Source organism: Hordeum vulgare, chromosome 7H, assembly GCF_904849725.1.
Source record: "Hordeum vulgare subsp. vulgare chromosome 7H, MorexV3_pseudomolecules_assembly, whole genome shotgun sequence".
NCBI lineage: Eukaryota > Viridiplantae > Streptophyta > Magnoliopsida > Poales > Poaceae > Hordeum > Hordeum vulgare.
In genome coordinates, this window is record NC_058524.1 from 41,045,401 (window position 1) to 41,062,000 (window position 16,600).

The window sequence follows — 16,600 nt, forward strand, 5'->3', positions numbered from 1 at the left end:
AATCTGATCCTTTTCACGGTTATGAGTCTGAGACGGTCGTAGCCCATCTTGCCAAACTACACGATATAGCCACCCTTTTCACTAATGAGGAGAAGATCCGCCACTACTATATCCTTAAGTTGTTCCCTTTCTCTCTAAAGGGTGATGCTAAAGTCTGGTTCACCTCTCTTGCTCCTGGATGTGTGAGTAGTCCCCAGGAGATGGTCTATTACTTCTGTGAGAAATATTTCCCTGCCCATAAGAAGCAAGCTGCCTTGCAGGAAATATACAACTTTTCTCAACTCCAAGAAGAGAGTCTTCCACAAGCTTGGGGGAGGCTCGTCCAGCTACAGAATGCTTTGCCTGATCACCCTCTTAAGAAGAGCGAGATACTTGATATCCTCTATAACGGACTTACCGATGCCTCTAGAGACCACCTAGATAGTTGTGTCGATTGTGTTTTTAGGGAACGAACTGTAGAACAAGCTGAGACTCTACTGAATAACATCTTGATCAACGATAATGCTTGGACTATTCCCGAACCACTTCCTAAGCCAACTCCTAAGAAAAGAGGTATTCTATTCCTTAGTCACGAATATATGCAAGAAGCCAAGAAATATATGCAAGAGAAAGGCATTAGATTTGAAGATGTCAAAAATCTACCACCTATCGAAGAGATCCATGGTCTCGATAACCCGATACATGTAGTAGAAGTGAATTCTCTGCGTAGGTTTGATGAGTGATATTCCTTTTGACAAACCTGCTAGCCTATGCTTTGATGAATTTGACAACTTTGTTGCCAAACAACAGAGTTTCAATGATTATGTTAGCAGACATTTGGAACAAAGTACTCGTATGCTTAGCCATTTAAGTGCTTGTGTAGATAGAAATGTCAATGATCTGAAGCTTCTGAGTAAACATGCCTCTATGATTACTACTCAGGTAGAACAAGTACTTAAAGCTCAGAATGACCTGCTCAATGAATTAAATGACAACTCTGTCAGAGTCATCACTAGAGGAGGCAAAATGATTCAGGAACCTTTGTATCCTGAAGGTCATCCTAAGAGAATTGATCAAGATTCTCAAGGAATCAATGCTGATGCACCTATTCATCCTAAAGAGAAGAAGAAGGATGATAGAAGCATGCATGCCAGTTCACCAAATACGGTCACACCTGAAGAACCTAATGATATTTCTGCGTCTGATGCAGAAACACAACCTGGTGATGAACATGAACCTGGTGACAATATGGACAGAGATGTTCATAATAATGCTCAACCTAGCAATGATGAGGATGTGGAGATTGAACCTACGGTTAATCCTGATAACCCACAACCTAAGAGATACGATAAGAATGACTTCACTGCTAGGAAGCATGGTAAAGAAAGGGAGCCATGGGTTCAGAGATCTATGCCCTTTCCTCCTAAGCCATCCAAGAAAAAGGTTGATGAGGATTTTGAGCGTTTCGTTGAGATGATAAGACCCATCTTTCTGCAGATGCGGTTAACTGATATGCTCAAAATGTCTCCGTATGCCAAGTACATGAAAGATATCATGACTAATAAACGGAAGATACCGGATCTTGAGATCTCCACCATGCTTGCCAACTACACTTTTAAAGGTGGAACTCCTAAGAAACTTGGTGATCCCGGAGTGCCCACTATACCTTGCTCCATTAAAGGAAACTACGTAAGAACTGCCTTATGTGACCTTGGAGCCGGTGTTAGTGTTATGCCGCTTTCTCTTTATCGTAAACTTGAGTTGGATAAGTTGACACCCACTGAAATTTCTCTGCAAATGGCCGACAAATGAACTGCTTTCCCTATCGGCATTTGCGAGGATGTGCCTGTTGTGGTTGCTAACACCACTATCTTAACAGACTTTGTTATCTTGGATATTCCCGAGGACGCTGCCATGGCTGTCATCCTCGGAAGACCCTTTTTAAACACTGCAGGGGCTGTTATAGATTGCAACAAAGGCAATGTCACTTTCCATGTCAACGGTAATGAGCACACAGTGCACTTTCCAAAGAAATGATATCAAGTACATTGCATCAATGCTATCGAAAAGACTTCATCGATTCTTATTGGGAGCTTTGAATGCCCTATTCCTCGTGTCAAGATGAAGTATGATTTGCTTGTTGGGGAGATACATATCCCCATTGAGGTGACTTAGTGGCTATTCAAAAATTCTCCGTTCTCTCTTGCGATTCGAGAAGGTTTTGTCATAAGGACTTGATCAATCCCATTGACGGATTTCTTTCAATGACCATGAAACGGATGAATCAAAGAGTCACATACCTCTGTTTTAAAGCTTTCATTTTCTTTTGCTTAGAAGAAAAATGATAGAATTAGTTTAGTTTTTCCTGTTTTCTGTTTTACCGTCCCGGAGAAAAATACCTCGAAAATAAAAGTTCTCCGATGATCCTGAAAATCTAGTATGATTTTTTCTGGAATTTTTGAAAATTACTGGGCCTGAGAGCTGGCCTGAGGGCCAGACCAGTGGGCCACAAGCCCTGCCACCGCCACCTCCTGGTGGCGGAGTGCAAGCTTGTGGGGCCCACAGGGACCCCTCCACTCATTCCAGCTCCCAGCCTCTTCTTCGACCTCCAGAAAAAAATTGTTTCGCATCTCAAACCCGTGTTCTTGCTCTTTTGGCTGTGATTTTCGATCTCCTTGCTCAAAGCACCATTCTCCGAACCGTTTTGGGGAAATCACTCCTTGGTAAGTGACTCCTCCATTGGTCCAATTAGTTTTTTCTCTAGTGCTTTATCCTTCGCGTATTCTTGCTACCTTGGTGACCCTGTTCTTGAGCTAGAAATGTTGATTTTAGCTGGTCCCAAGTAGTTTTAGCGCGTGATACGGTCTCTAGGCACTAGTAGGAGTAGTTGCTATAAGTTGGTTTAATCTTTATTCACTTTTCTTTCGAAGTCTCTAAAAATTTCAGAATTTTGCAGAGCTAGAAAAAGGAAAAGATGAGGAGGTTCTTGAAAGGCTCTTCAAGCCGTAACCCAAGGAGGATGAGAAGAACCACCCCAAGTACGTAGTCCCTTGAGTCACAGAAGTTCGAGCGTGCGAGTGGCCAAGTGATGAATTTTTGCGCGCCGCCGGACTTTATGAAGACTTTTATTACTTGGTGGAGAACGCAGGTCTTACGGCGTTCGTTGAAGATAAGTGTTCACAATACTCCCTCCTCACCAATATTTTCGTTCAAAGCTTCAACTTTTATCCGAGGAAGAATCCTCCCATGGTTGAGTTCATGATATACGATATCCCCCAGTGCATGACGCTGCAGGATTTTTGCAATGTATGCAAATTACCTTATGTTGGGGATATTCGTGACCCTCGTCCATGGGACTTGGAGGATTTCATTGGTTCTATTGCTGTTGGAGAGGAGAGAGGAGTGTCTCGCGCTAGAATTGCTAGCATACATTTTCCTGTGCTTCGGTACTTCTCATTATTTGTGGGAAAATGTTTGATTGGCCGTGGGGAGGCTGGATCACTTAGTTCTCCGGACCTTGCGGTTTTGCGCGAGGGCCTTTATAACGATAAGACTTACAGCCTAGGTGTTATAGTGGCCCAACGGTTGAACATCAACCGTTCCAAGGGTGTCGTCTATGGAGGTATCTACGCTACCCATCTTGCCAGACACTTTGAGATACCCATTAGACTGGGAGAGGAAGAAGAGATGCTTCTTCCTGAGAAATATCTGGATTACGACAGCATGGTTCGCCATGATTTTCTGGATAGAGATGCTAGTAGACGGATGATCTATAACCTGGTATTTAGTCAGGGTACTCGAGAGACTATTACTTTGTCTGCTCCTTCTTTGTTCGATCTTCATGCAGGAAGGTACACTATTATGCCCTCGGACATCTACGCATATTGGGGCTTGGCCCAACCACAGGCGCTCGTGCCCGAGCCGCTAGTCGAGTACCAGACGCCAGTTTATCAGTGGGAGCCAGAGAAGCTCACCAGCAGTGGCATCCACAGTCTGCTCCGGAGTATCCTGGAGCTGGTGATCTCCCCCCATGGGAGTAGACCAAGCTAGGCCAAAAGCCTAAGCTTGGGGGAGTACGTGTTCTCACCGACTTTACATTCATGCTTATGCTTTCACTTTGTTAGCCGGTGTTTACACTTTGCCACTGTATTATCCATGCTAGTTTATTTTTGTTTTTTTGTTTTCTTGTTTTGTGTCCTTTTGAGAAAACCCAAAAAGATTTTTCTTTCTTCTTTTGCTTGTTGGGAGCTTTCCCGTGTAAATAGTTTTCTTTTTCTTTGGGTCAAGGTAGAAGATATTGGTTACAATGTTTAGTGGTTCTTGCATGCTTACCTGTTTAGCTTTCAAAGAGCCATATTACTTTGTCTTCTCCTTTGTGTTTGCCTGCAGATTCAACTTAGTCCAATGCACGAGCACTCTTATTATTGTTCACATCGTTCGATCGTGCAAGTGAAAGGCAATAATGATGATATATGATGAAGTGACGGAGACTGAAAAGCTGGTATGAACTCTATCTATTTTGTTTTACCCAGATTTAGCTTTGTTGTGAGAGAACCATGTTTGCAATGACAACTTAGCGATCATAGTTTCTGATGCCATGCTTATTTAGCCGAGAGTTTATAATGGTTTGTCTTGAATGCCAACATAGATTTTGAGATGACTATGATGTAGTATGATAGGATGGTATTCTCCTTTGAATGTTTCAAGTGGCTTGACTTGGCGCATGTTCATGCATGTAGTTGAAACAAAATCAACATAGCCTCTATGATGTTCGTGTTCATGGTGATTTATATCCTGTTCATGCTTGCATTCAATGTTAGTCAAACTCATTGTATCTTGATGACTGTTGTCGCTCTCTAGCCGGTCGCTTCCCAATCTATTGCTAGCCTTCACTTGTACTAAGCGGAATACTACTTGTGCATCCACTTCCATAAACCCAAAAGTTTTTCCATGAGAGTCCACCATACCTACCTATTTGCGGTATCTACCTGCCGTTACAAGTAAATTTGCATGTGCCACTCTCTAAACCTTCAAGAAATAATCTGTTTTGCATGCCCAAACCGCTCATGTGGTGACAGGGGGCTATTGGTATCTTCCATGCTAGGAGTGTTATCCTCGACATGTGTTTATTCACTGTCATTCACGAGAAAGGGGGCGGTAATTGGAATGCCCAGTTCCACGCTTAAATCGAAAACATAACTGTAAAACAAGACTCCCCCGGATTGATGTTAGTATGGACGGAACCCGAGGATTCGGCTAGCCGTGGAGTGTGATTGATTGGTGGTGGGGGAGTTAAAACTTTACTTTTCTGTTTGGGAACCGCCTATAGCATGAGTAGCATGGAAGATATTGAGAACTCTTGGTCATTGCGTTGACAATGAAAGCATGCCACCCAAAATTATTATCTCTGTTTTCAAAGCTTGAGCTCTGGCACCTCTGCAAATCAATGCTTCCCTCTGCGAAGGGCTTGTCTATTTATTTTCCCGTCGATTCATCCTCCTCTTATATAAGCACCAATTAGAGAGCACCTCTGTCATTTTTATGCTTTGCTTTTGATTGATATTGAGTATGACTATGACTGGATCTTCGTTGCTATGAATTACAATGTTTAGTCAGCCCTTGATCTTTGAAAGTGCTCTGCATTTATGTTTTGCGGTCTCAGAAAGAGCTAGCGAGATACCACCTATTCATATTGCTTCATGCTTGTTTTGATTGAAGTGTTGGTATTTGAAACTCATTATTATTTGCTCGTTAGCTGATTATGCCATTGATATTAGTTTACCGTGAGACCTTTATGTCACTTGCTTATGTGGTTAACTTGTGATCTTGCTGAAATTCTGGTTATGAGTTAGACATAGTTGCAACAACAAGATCAAAAAGAGTTTGTCAAAGTTTTTCTTTCTCTCTCAGTTTGTCAACTGAGTTGCTTGAGGACAAGCAAGGTTTTAAGCTTGGGGGAATTGATACGTCTCCATCGTATCTACTTTTCAAAACTCTTTTGCCCTTGTTTTGGACTCTAATTTGCATGATTTGAATGGAACTAACCTGGACTAACGCTGTTTTCAACAGAATTGCCTTGGTGTTATTTTTCTGCAGAAATCAAAGTTCTCCAAACGTCCTGAAAATTTACGGGGAGCAATTTTGGAAAATATGAAAAATATTTGTGCCAAGTTCCACCTAAGGGGGTGGGCCAGTGGGCCACAAGCCTTGGCTCCGCCACCACCACCCCTGGTGGCGGTGGGCAGGCTTGTGGGGCCCACACGGCTCTGCCGCCCCCAACCTCAGGTCTATAAGTTCACTTTCGTCCCAGAAAAAAAATAAAAAGAGAAGTTTTCGTCGCGTTTGCGATACGGAGCCGCCGCCACCACCTGTTCTTCATCTGGAGGGAAGATTTGGAGTCTGTCTTGGGCTTCGGAGAGGGGAAATCGTCGCCATCGTCATCATCAACCTTCTTCCCTCTTCAATTCCATGAAGCTCGTCGTCGTTCATGAGTAATCTATTCGTAGGCTCGCTGGGCGGTGATGAGTAGGATGAGATCTATCATGTAATCGAGTTAGTTTTGATGGGGATTGATCCCTAGTATCCACTATGTTCTGAGATTGATGTTGCTACTACTTTGCCATGCTTAATGCTTGTCACTAGGGCCCGAGTGCCATGATTTCAGATCTGAAATTATTATGTTGTCACCAATATATGTGTGTTTTAGATCCGATCTTGCAAGTTGTAGTTATCTACTATGTGTAATGATCCGGCAACCCCGGAGTGACAATAGCCGGAACCACTCCCGGTGATGACCATAGTTTGAGGAGTTCATGTGTTCACCAAGTGTTAATGCGTTGGTCCGGTTCTTTATTAAAAGGAGAACCTTAATATCCCGTAGTTTCCTTTTGGACCCCGCTGCCACGGGAGGGATGGACAATAGATGTCATGCAAGTTCTTTTCCCTAAGCACGTATGACGACACACGGAATGCATGCCTACATCACATTGACGAACGGGAGCTAGCCACATATCTCTCCGTGTTATAACTGTTGCATGATGAATATCGTCCAAACAAATCACCGACCCATTGCCTATGAGTTTGTCCGACTACTGCTGTTACTTGTCTTGCTCTGCTGGTGTTACTACTGTTGCTACTGATGTTACTTGTCTTGCTCTGCTGCTACTGTTGCTACTACCGTCGCTTGCTACTGTTGCTACTTGCTACTGCTGTCACTACTGCTTTTCCTTGCCGTTGCTATTGCTCGTTACACTGCTGCTACCTGCTACAATCTTGATGGTTGGTCGTTGACGGGAACTGACAATTTCCACCAACGAGGCAACTTGGCGCCATTGATACAATCGTTAGGAATAGTCTGCCGTCAACAGATCGTTTCTGACACCGTTGTTATCATACTACTTTGCTGTTACTACTTTGCTTGCAGATACTAATCTTTCAGGTGTGGTTGAATCTGATAAATTTAGCTGCTAATACTCAAGAGTATCCTCTCACCTCCTGTCTGGCGAATCAACAAATTTGGATCGAATACTCTACCCTCGAAAACTGCTACGATCCCACGCGCTGGTGGGCCGCCAACAACATTCTTCTAGTTTCGATTGCCGGAGAGTGCTAGTAGCATTCTTCTGGTGCCGTTGCAAAGGGGAAGAACAGTTGAAATCAAGGATGCGCTCGGCGTGGGCTCTGCTGTGAAGTGTAGGGGGCAGGTTAGGCAAAAAATGGTGTCATGAGAAGCGAGGAGAGTGCGGACAACATCATTATCAAACTCTTTGCTGTTATTGGTTTGGAGTGCAAGAATGGGGCTGCCGAGCTGCATGGTGACATAGGAATAAAAGGATGTGAGTGTGGCAAGAACATCGAACTTGCGACGAAGAGGGGAAGTCCACACATAATGAGAGTAATCATCCAAAATCATCAAATAGTATAGGTAGCCCGTATTACTTGCAACGGAAGATGTCCAAACATCACTATGAAGTAACTGAAATGGAAAAGTAAATATAGTTGTCAACGCGCTAAAGGGAAGACGAACGTGCTTGCCTAGACGACAAGCCTCACCAGAGTGATCGTCAAGCTTATTACATGAAAATGAAAAACTCCTAAGAATTTGACGTAAGATGGTGGGGTTGGGGTGGCCCAATCGAGCATGCCATAGGTCGACGCCGGCGGCGAGAGAGATGGGAGTGGAGGTGGAGGCGCCAGCGTGCACGGGATAGAGCTCCTGAGGACTGTCATAGTGGTGAAGTACCATTCGGGTATGAGCGTCCTTCATAGAGAAGCCAACGGCGTCAAATTCAACGGTAAGAGGATTCTCACGAGCAAGACAACGAACAGAAACTAGGTTAGACACTAATTCAGGAGAAACATGAACATTAGACATATTGATGGGTGTGGAGTTGGAGGGAAAATTAGTGCTACCGACATGAGTGATAGGTAAGGAGGAACCACTGCCTACGGTGATACGAGTGGGAGTGTTGACGGGAGTGTAGGAGGTGAGGTTACCGGGATGAGCTGTCATATGCGCGGTAGCACCCGAGTCCATGTACCTGTCACCTCCACCGCCATAGTTACTCGATGACGGGGCCGAGTGCAAAGCAGCGAGGAGGGTGGGATCCCATGATGGCGAAACCTGTGGCGGCGGGAGGGCCCTTTAGGGCTGCGCCGGGGCGGGTGGCCCATACCCACCGGCGAGCAACGGGGCGGACGGGGCAGCATAGTCGACGCCAGCTGGCTGGGTGGATGCGCCGAAGAACGCCTGGTGGCCCGCGTGGTGAGGGCTGAGGAGACCCGACGCGGGGGCCCTTGGGACGGGCATGTGATAGGCATGCACCACGCCCGTCCAACGGTTCTGTCCCGCGGTCCATGGTTGTAGGAAGCGCGGCGCCCCCCGGTCCCCTGTTGCTGCGGCTACTGTTGACAGCGGCCGCCCCCACCTTGCTGTTGTGGTTGGGGAGGCGCAGGAGCTGCATGAGGCACAAGAGGGAGTGGGAAAAACCCGGGTGGCGGCGGAGGCCGCGGATGGGGTGGTGCTGGCGCCGAAGCAGTAGGGCCACGATGGGTGGTGTCAGCGGTGAGAGCGGTGTGTTGCACCCGCTGCTTCACCTTCTTCATCCAACGCTCCTCGAGCTTCAGGTACGCGACGACGACCGGAAAGGTGGGCTCCGTCAACAAGGTGAGGTTAGAAGCAGCATTGCCGAAGTCCTTATTGAGGTCGATGGTGATGGTGCTCAGCATGAGCTCGTCGGATACTTTGGCGCCGATGTCGCAAAGCTCGTCGGCGAGCATCTTGATCCACATGCAGTAGTCATTGATGGTGGAGTCATCCTGATGGCACCCCAAGAACTCTTGCAGCAAGAAGACAAGGCGCTGAAGTTTGTTGTCGGTGAAGAGCGCCTTGATCTTGGTCCACACGGTGCAAGCGTCGCCGCCCTCGACGACAACCGTGTGAAAGATGTCCTTCGAGACGGTTTGGTAGAACCATCGAATGAGAGTGGCCTCGATGGCGGACCACTTCGGGTCGCCCTTCATGTACTCAATGTCGATGGAGCCATCAATGTGTTCGGTGAGGTAGTACTCGCGGAAGACAAGGTTGAAGTATGTCTTCCACGCGTAGTACGAGAGGTGGAGGAGTCGAGACGGATGGGAACACGACCTTCGATGTTGAGACCACGGATGGCTTTGGCGAAGGGTGCGGGACCGACGAACAGATTGGTGTTGTTGGAGGAGGCGGAGCCCGGAGATTGCATGGCGGCGACGACGGGGAGGCTCGGCGGGAAGAAGAGGTGGCGCGGGTGGGGGTGGCGTGCTCCGGCGACGGCGAGAGATCGTGGCTGCGGTGGCGGCTTAGGGTTTAGAGTGGCGGTAGCGAGAGGGGACACGACACGGGGCGGCGGCGGCAGACAAAGGAGACGTGACGACGACGTGGTGTGGTGGCGATGAGGAGCGGCGGCGGCTGCAGGGAGGAGCGCGACGGCGGCTTAGGGTTAGGGTAGGATCGAGAGGTATGATACCATGTAGAGAAGGGTTTTGGCAATGCAACTCTCAATATCATTGTTTGGGTACAAGTGCACGCATATATAGAGTATAATGTGGCTTCCAATCTCAACTATACAAGAACTAAAAGGTGGGATAGGATATACAAATATACATACAAACTACTCCCTCCGTCTCAAAATAAGTGTCTCAACTTTGTACTAGCTTTAGTTCAAAGTTATAATAAGCTTGAGACACTTATTTTTCAGGCTGAAGGTGGGAGTGGGCACAAGTGGGACTAACTAAGAACATCCCACTTAATCATCTTAGTGAAAATCCATTGGACAACAGTAAAATTAAGTGGAATGTCCCATTTAACCTGCTGGGATCCCACCACAACACTTAACCCAGTCTCCTTCTGTCCGTGCTGAGTTCTCGAGTATGGTTACAGCCGCCGCCCCTCCATCCTGACCGCCTGGGGTGCGCTGCTCCTCCGGCCTCTTGTCGTCGTTCGCTGCTCTCTTCTACCTCCCTAAAATTTAGGAGATTTGTCCCTCCTCCTCCGCCGAGGGTCATCTCTCACCTTGGGATCATCTCCCTGCCAACTAGCCGTCACCTCGAGTCCATATCCATCCTGCCCACAAACCAGCTCCCGATCCAGTAACTGCACCCGTTGCCCCTGCAACATCCCGCTCGCCACCTCTTGATTGGATCGAGTAGGAGCTTGCACCCGAGCCGCGGGACTCCACCAGCGCTGTCTCGCCGTCGTCCCCGAGACCACTGGAAGCTAGACCTGCGCCCCCTCTCCTTCCTCCCGTTCTCTCTCTCTCCCTCACACTCTTTCTCTCCGTCCTCTCTGTCCCGTAGGAACAGCCCCAGGAGCTCCCCACTGCCGCCATGGACGCCAAGGAGGGACCTCCCGCAGCCGGATCTGGCCACACTGACGCCCCGTGCCTCCGGATCCGAGGGATCTTGCCGCCCCTGTTCCGTTCCCGGCCACCTCGCCGGCGTCCAGCCTCGCATGGACCCGGAGGAACCTCGCCCTGTACGTGCCCAACCCAACCACCCCTCTTGTCGCCGCTCGTTGCAGGGCGCGAGGATGGTGAAGTTGTCGCAGCCCATGACTTGCTCCACCGTCTGCAACGACAACGTCTTCTCCACCAGCGTGAGTTATACAATCTTTTAGTGGAATTCCATTTATTCTCAGCTAATCCACCTAAGTTGCAGTGAGTTGTTAGTTATCACTCACCAGACCATGGTGGGACGAAGTGGGCTATGGTAGGACGTCTACGGTCAGCCCCACCTGCTGCCGGACTTATTTTGAAACGAAGGGAGTACATGTTCAAACAGCTCTTATAGGTTCATGTACCTGCTGCAAAAAGAAGGAGCAAGGTCATGTCATCGTTGGTTGGCATCCCGATCATGTCTAGCACGAGGTCTAGTTGATATGTCAAAAGAAAAAAAAAGAGCACGAGGTCCAGTTGACATGTCAGACCTTCTGGATCAAGAAAAGGCACAAGTACAAGGATCGTAGTGCAAAGTTACCCGTCTTCCACCGTGAAGAGACATGGTCACAGAAATCACCGGCAATCCCTAGGAAGGACGAGCACGGCGGGATCCAGCATGGAGACAGCCCGGCGATCCACCGGCAGCCCCTCGTCGGACGGCTTCTTGCCGCCCGGATCGGACACCGAGGACGACGAGAGGTACTGCAGCGCCGCCAGCTCCGCGCTCGGGACGCCGAGCTCCATCGCCACCCTCCGCCCCTCCTCCGACTTGTGGGACCACCAGATGGACCTTCTCCTGGACGACCCCGTCGCCAGCTTCCCTAGGAGCCACCAGCTGAGCCACCGCCGCCTCCACCAACCGCAGGCACCAGCACCAGCACCAGATCCTCCCGCCGCCGCCGCCGCTCTCTCGCGGCCGGCGTTGGGTTCCGATGCGCCGGCTCTTCCGCCACGCGCTCGGCCTGCCAAGGTAGCGTTAGCATTTCAGCAAAGTAGGTAATTTGCTTGCGTAGATGGAATGGAAGTGTGGTGTGGATGCGTTCCATCCATCCATCCCCGGTTTGGCTTCCTTCCTCCTCGCGGGCCGCCTCCCCCTCGCCTCTCTCTCTCTCTCTCTCCCTCCCTCGATCTGCGCCGCCTCCCCCTCGCCTCTCTCTCTCTCTCTCTCTCTCTCTCTCTCGATCTGCGCCGCACCGCCCCGCCCCGCCCCGCCCCGATTCCTTCCCTCGCCGCCGACCGACTCCTCCTTTCGATCTGCGGCGCTCCCTGATCTGGCCTGCCCGGGTTCGTCCCTCGTCTCCCTGTGTAGCGCTCCTCGGTAGGAGCGACGGCGGGCGCGCGACTCACGGCCGGCTCAGGTAGCAGCGGCGGCAGAAGGTAGGATCCCTAGAGGAGCAGCGGCGGCGGCCGGCTCAGATCGCAGCGGTGGCAGAAGGTAGGATCCCTAGCGGAGCAGCGGCATAAGAAGGTAGGATCCCTAGCGGAGCAGCGGCGTAAGAAGGTAGGATCCCTAGCGGAGCAGCGGCGACGGCAAGCAGAAAATAGGCATCCCCATCCCCGTCCCTCTAGCAGCGGTGCGGCGAGAATGGTATAGCAGCAGCAGTAGCATACATCAGCGGGAGGCAGGGCGGGCTAGCAGCGACACATCCTGAAGCAGATAACAGCTGCTTCAGCAGCTTGTTTGATGGTAGATCTATCTCCTCTTCATTCAGATTTGTGACAGATTTTGTTGTCAATCTTTAGAAAATTTGTTGTGGCTACAAATTTTACATACATCTTGCTGCTGCTCCTTTGCTTGATCAAATTGTGTATTACTCCCTCTATCTCCAAAAACAAGGCGTATAATTCTTGTCCCAAGTCAAACGGTGCTATGTTTAACCAAGTTTGTAGAAAACATTATGAGCATGTACAACACAAAATTAGTACCATTAAATAGACAATAAAATATATTTTCATATTATATCTGTTTAGTATTGTACGTAGTTGTTAATAGTTTCTTCTACAAATTTGGTCAAATTTTGTACCATTTGACTTGAGACAAAATTTACGGGTCTTGTTTTGGGAGACGGAGGGAGTATAGTATAAACCAATGTGTTTTCAACTGCATTCTTAGACTGACGTATCTCATTCCAATTATAGATGGACAACATTGATGAAAGTGACTTATTTGATGATATGGTTCAAGAGATGGAACAGATTTTACTCAATTCAGGGGAGCCCCATGAAGGTGGACCTTCTACTGATAACCGCGAGAATAATGCTCACCAAAATCAGCATTTCAGGGATGGCAGCACCACTGCCTCTACCTCTGGTACAGACGATGCATATGTACATCCCCTTTCTTCCGATCCTTCGAAAATTGATTCGGTGGAGGTTGTGGGGGCAAAGCAAAGAACAGGGGATGTTTCTTTCGGTGAGCGGATGGTTGGGGTCAAAGAGTACACTGTATACTTGTTAAAAGTGAGGAGTGGTGAAAATGAGTGGGAAATTGAGCGTCGATACCGTGAATTTTATGCACTTTATCAACAACTCAAGCTCTTCTTTTCTGAGAAAGGATTGAGTCTTCCATCCACATGGATAAACGTTGACAAAGAGTCCAGTAAAATGTTTGGGAATGCATCCCCAGATGTTGTCAATGGAAGAAGTGCTCTTATTCAAGACTGCTTATGTTCTTTGCTCGTCTCTAATTATCCCAATGGAACACCCACCCCTCTGGTTAATTTTTTGTCACCGGGTATACCTGCTTATGAACATAGCTTTTTAAAGATGCTTATTCCTCAATCTTTGAAAAGGCTAAGCAGCGATTTACATGCCAAAGATTCAGACTGCAATGGAGCTCTGCACAAGGATTCTACCTCGATGGGCAAGACAATATCACTTGTTGTGGAGGATAGGCCTCAGAAGTCGACTAGACAGTTGTTGGAGTTTCAACACTACAATTGTGCGGGATGTCATAGGCATTTGGATGCTGGACGGACGTTGCTGCAAGAACTTGTACAAACTATTGGATGGAACAGGCCTCGGTTTTGTGCTTACACTGGACAGTTATTTTGTGCCTCTTGTCACACAAACGATACTGCGGTTCTGCCAGCAAGAGTTTTGCATCACTGGGATTTTTCTTTATACCCAGTTTCCCAGCTAGCAAAAGCATTTTTGGACTCAATCTATGACCAGGTAGCGATACTTACCCTATGTCTTTCTTTAGTTTGTTAATTCTTGTTTATTTATACCGTGCCTGGAATGTACATCAGAATATAATATTTACTTGTGTGCTTTGCCCCGGCCTTATTAAATGGATTGTTTTTTCTGTTTTCAGCCTATGCTCTGTGTAAGTGCTGTCAACCCTTTCCTTTTTGCTAAAGTGCCTGCTCTACTTAACATCATGAGTATCCGGAAGAAAATAGCTGCCATGCTTCCTTGTCTCCAATGTCCTTTTCGGAACTCCATATTTAGAGGATTAGGAGTTCGAAGATACCTTCTTGATGGGAATGATTTTTTTGCGCTTCGTGACCTTGTTGATCTCTCAAAGGGAGCTTTTGCAGGTATTTCTCGTCCATGAACTTATATGTTATCGAGTTTGTGACCTTTATAAATTGATGACAGTGTAAAAGATGTACATGTACTTTGTTGCTGGCGAGGTTAAATTTATCTAGTGTGTGAGAGTTTTACTGACATGCTTTTGTGGTGGTGTAAAAGATGTACACATGTCGATCAGACCAATATTTGTTCTCTATTTCATCATTATTTCGGTATATTAAACAGAAATTGCAGCCTGCTTAAAACTATTTAAGTTAGGACACGGAGACCCTGTTCTAAGGAGCTTCAGCTTCCGCAACATCCCTGAGTATCTCGTCCAGAAGAATAATTAGATCGTGAATATCTTTTTTTATTCCTAACATACGTGGATATGGATGTTTCATATGCAAGGTCATGTGATTATTGTTCTCACTAATGTTTGATGATACAAAAACTGGACCAAAATCGCAAGGCATTAGATAAAAATTGAAATCGTAATCTCAAGGTGTTTTCTGCATAACTGATACAAAATCTGTTCTTAACACAGCACTTCCAGTTAAGGTGCAGACCGTATCAAATAGGATACTTGAACACATCACGGAGCAATGCCTTGTGTGCTATGATGCCGGCATTCCTTGTGCTGCTCGACAAGCTTGTGATGACCCCCTGGCCCTTATTTTCCCATTTCAGGTGCGCTGCCAAATCTTTGATTTATGATTTCTAAGCAGCCTCGTCTTCATTTCTAAAGAAAACTTTATGTTAATTTCAGGAAGATGAAGCTACAAGATGTGGTTCTTGTGGGTCAATTTTCCACAAACAATGCTTCAGGAAAATTGGTGTCTGCCCTTGTGGTAAGAGTGCCAGCACAGGCACTAAAATCGCGGCACTAGAACAAGCTATAGAATACGGCTCAAACAGGCTGTCAACTGAGTTCATCCCACACCCTTCTTTTTCTTCATCGTCAGGATTTTTTGCGGGCATTCTTTCGAAAGCAAGGTCAGATAAGATTTGGAAACCGAGAAACAGCAATCCTGTGATTTTGATGGGTTCATTACCGGATACGTCTGTATGAGTTCAGCTTAGCTGCATGTGTGGAGTTTATAATTGCAATTTTTGCATACACAGATGTTGTATATTTTGCCGCGACAGTATAGCAAAGAGAGGGGATTCTCACTGTTGTTCCTGTATGTTGTGCAAATGTCATTCTGCTGTTTGCAGTGGAAGTTCGATGATTTGTTGCTATTTTAAAACAAAATGCTCATATGAGACTAACTTTCAAGCTTAACCGGAAATGTTGAACTAGGAATGGGATGAAACTTTACTTAAGCCCAAAAATATCCGTGTGCAAAGGGAGGCACCTAAGACTACGACCATATGCTGAATCAAATATACCAGTGCGCAGCAAAGTGCAGCAACTCGTGTCTGGGCACATTAATCTCACCATGTTCAGAACTCTGGTCTCAGTGAGAACACAAAATCCATGTTCAGCTTAGCTGCATGTGTGGAGTTTATCATTGCAATTTTTGCATATGCGGATGTCGTAGTATGTTGTGCAAATTTCATTTCTGCTGTTTGAAGCGAAAGTTTGATGATTTGTTGCTATTTTAAAACAAAATGCTCATATGAGACTAACTTTCAAGCTTAATCGGAAATGTCGAACTAGGAATGGGATGAAACTTGACTTACTGAAGCCCAAAAATATCCATGCATGGAAATTGCACAAGACACCCACAACAAAACAAAACCAGAGTAATCATGGAATATGCAAAGGGAGGCACCTAAGACTACGACCATAGGCTGAATCAAATATACCAGTGCCCAGCAAAATGCAGCAACTTTTGTCTGGGCACATTAACCTCACCATGTTCAGAACTCTGGTCTCAGTGAGAACACAAAATTCATTTTCTGCCGATGGACTGAAACTTCAAGAACGACCAAATCTGTCTCGACACCTAAGAGACTAATGTCAGAGCATCATTATTCAAACGGTTTCGGAAGTTTGGAACTTTCATAGGTTTCCAACACAAATAGGTTTCCTACTGTCATGTTCAGACCTCTGGCCTCAGTGAAAACACAAAATTCATCTTCTGCCGATGGACTGAAACTTTCAGCAGAAGAACTCAAGTGCTCAA

General features: G+C 46.8%; 1 protein-coding gene across 3 annotated transcripts; it reads left to right on the forward strand.

Annotated features, from left to right (window-relative positions):
- The first annotated feature begins 10,410 nt into the window (after positions 1-10,410).
- LOC123407630 lies at positions 10,411-15,651 on the forward strand. 3 transcript variants are annotated; one of them, XM_045100804.1, is made up of 5 exons: positions 10,411-11,110; positions 13,092-14,126; positions 14,269-14,494; positions 15,016-15,158; positions 15,238-15,651. In XM_045100804.1, the coding sequence occupies exons 1-5, from the start codon at positions 10,967-10,969 to the stop codon at positions 15,538-15,540; spliced, it is 1,851 nt and encodes a 616-aa protein (XP_044956739.1). In that variant the 5' UTR covers positions 10,411-10,966; the 3' UTR covers positions 15,541-15,651. The 3 variants fall into 3 exon arrangements, with proteins under 3 accessions (XP_044956739.1, XP_044956738.1, XP_044956740.1); XM_045100803.1 differs by lacking the exon at positions 10,411-11,110 and adding an exon at positions 11,190-11,922; XM_045100805.1 differs by lacking the exon at positions 10,411-11,110 and adding an exon at positions 12,193-12,639.
- Positions 15,652-16,600: the final 949 nt, after the last annotated feature.

What these genes read in the sequence shown, in the direction of transcription:
- LOC123407630 (XM_045100803.1), top strand. Translation starts at nt 11,569, where the DNA reads ATGGAGACAGCCCGGCGATCCACCGGCAGCCCCTCGTCGGACGGCTTC. An exon ending in CACGCGCTCGGCCTGCCAAG is followed by an intron (nt 11,923 to 13,091) that starts GTAGCGTTAGCA and finishes TTCCAATTATAG; the next exon opens with ATGGACAACATTGATGAAAG. An exon ending in TGGACTCAATCTATGACCAG is followed by an intron (nt 14,127 to 14,268) that starts GTAGCGATACTT and finishes TTCTGTTTTCAG; the next exon opens with CCTATGCTCTGTGTAAGTGC.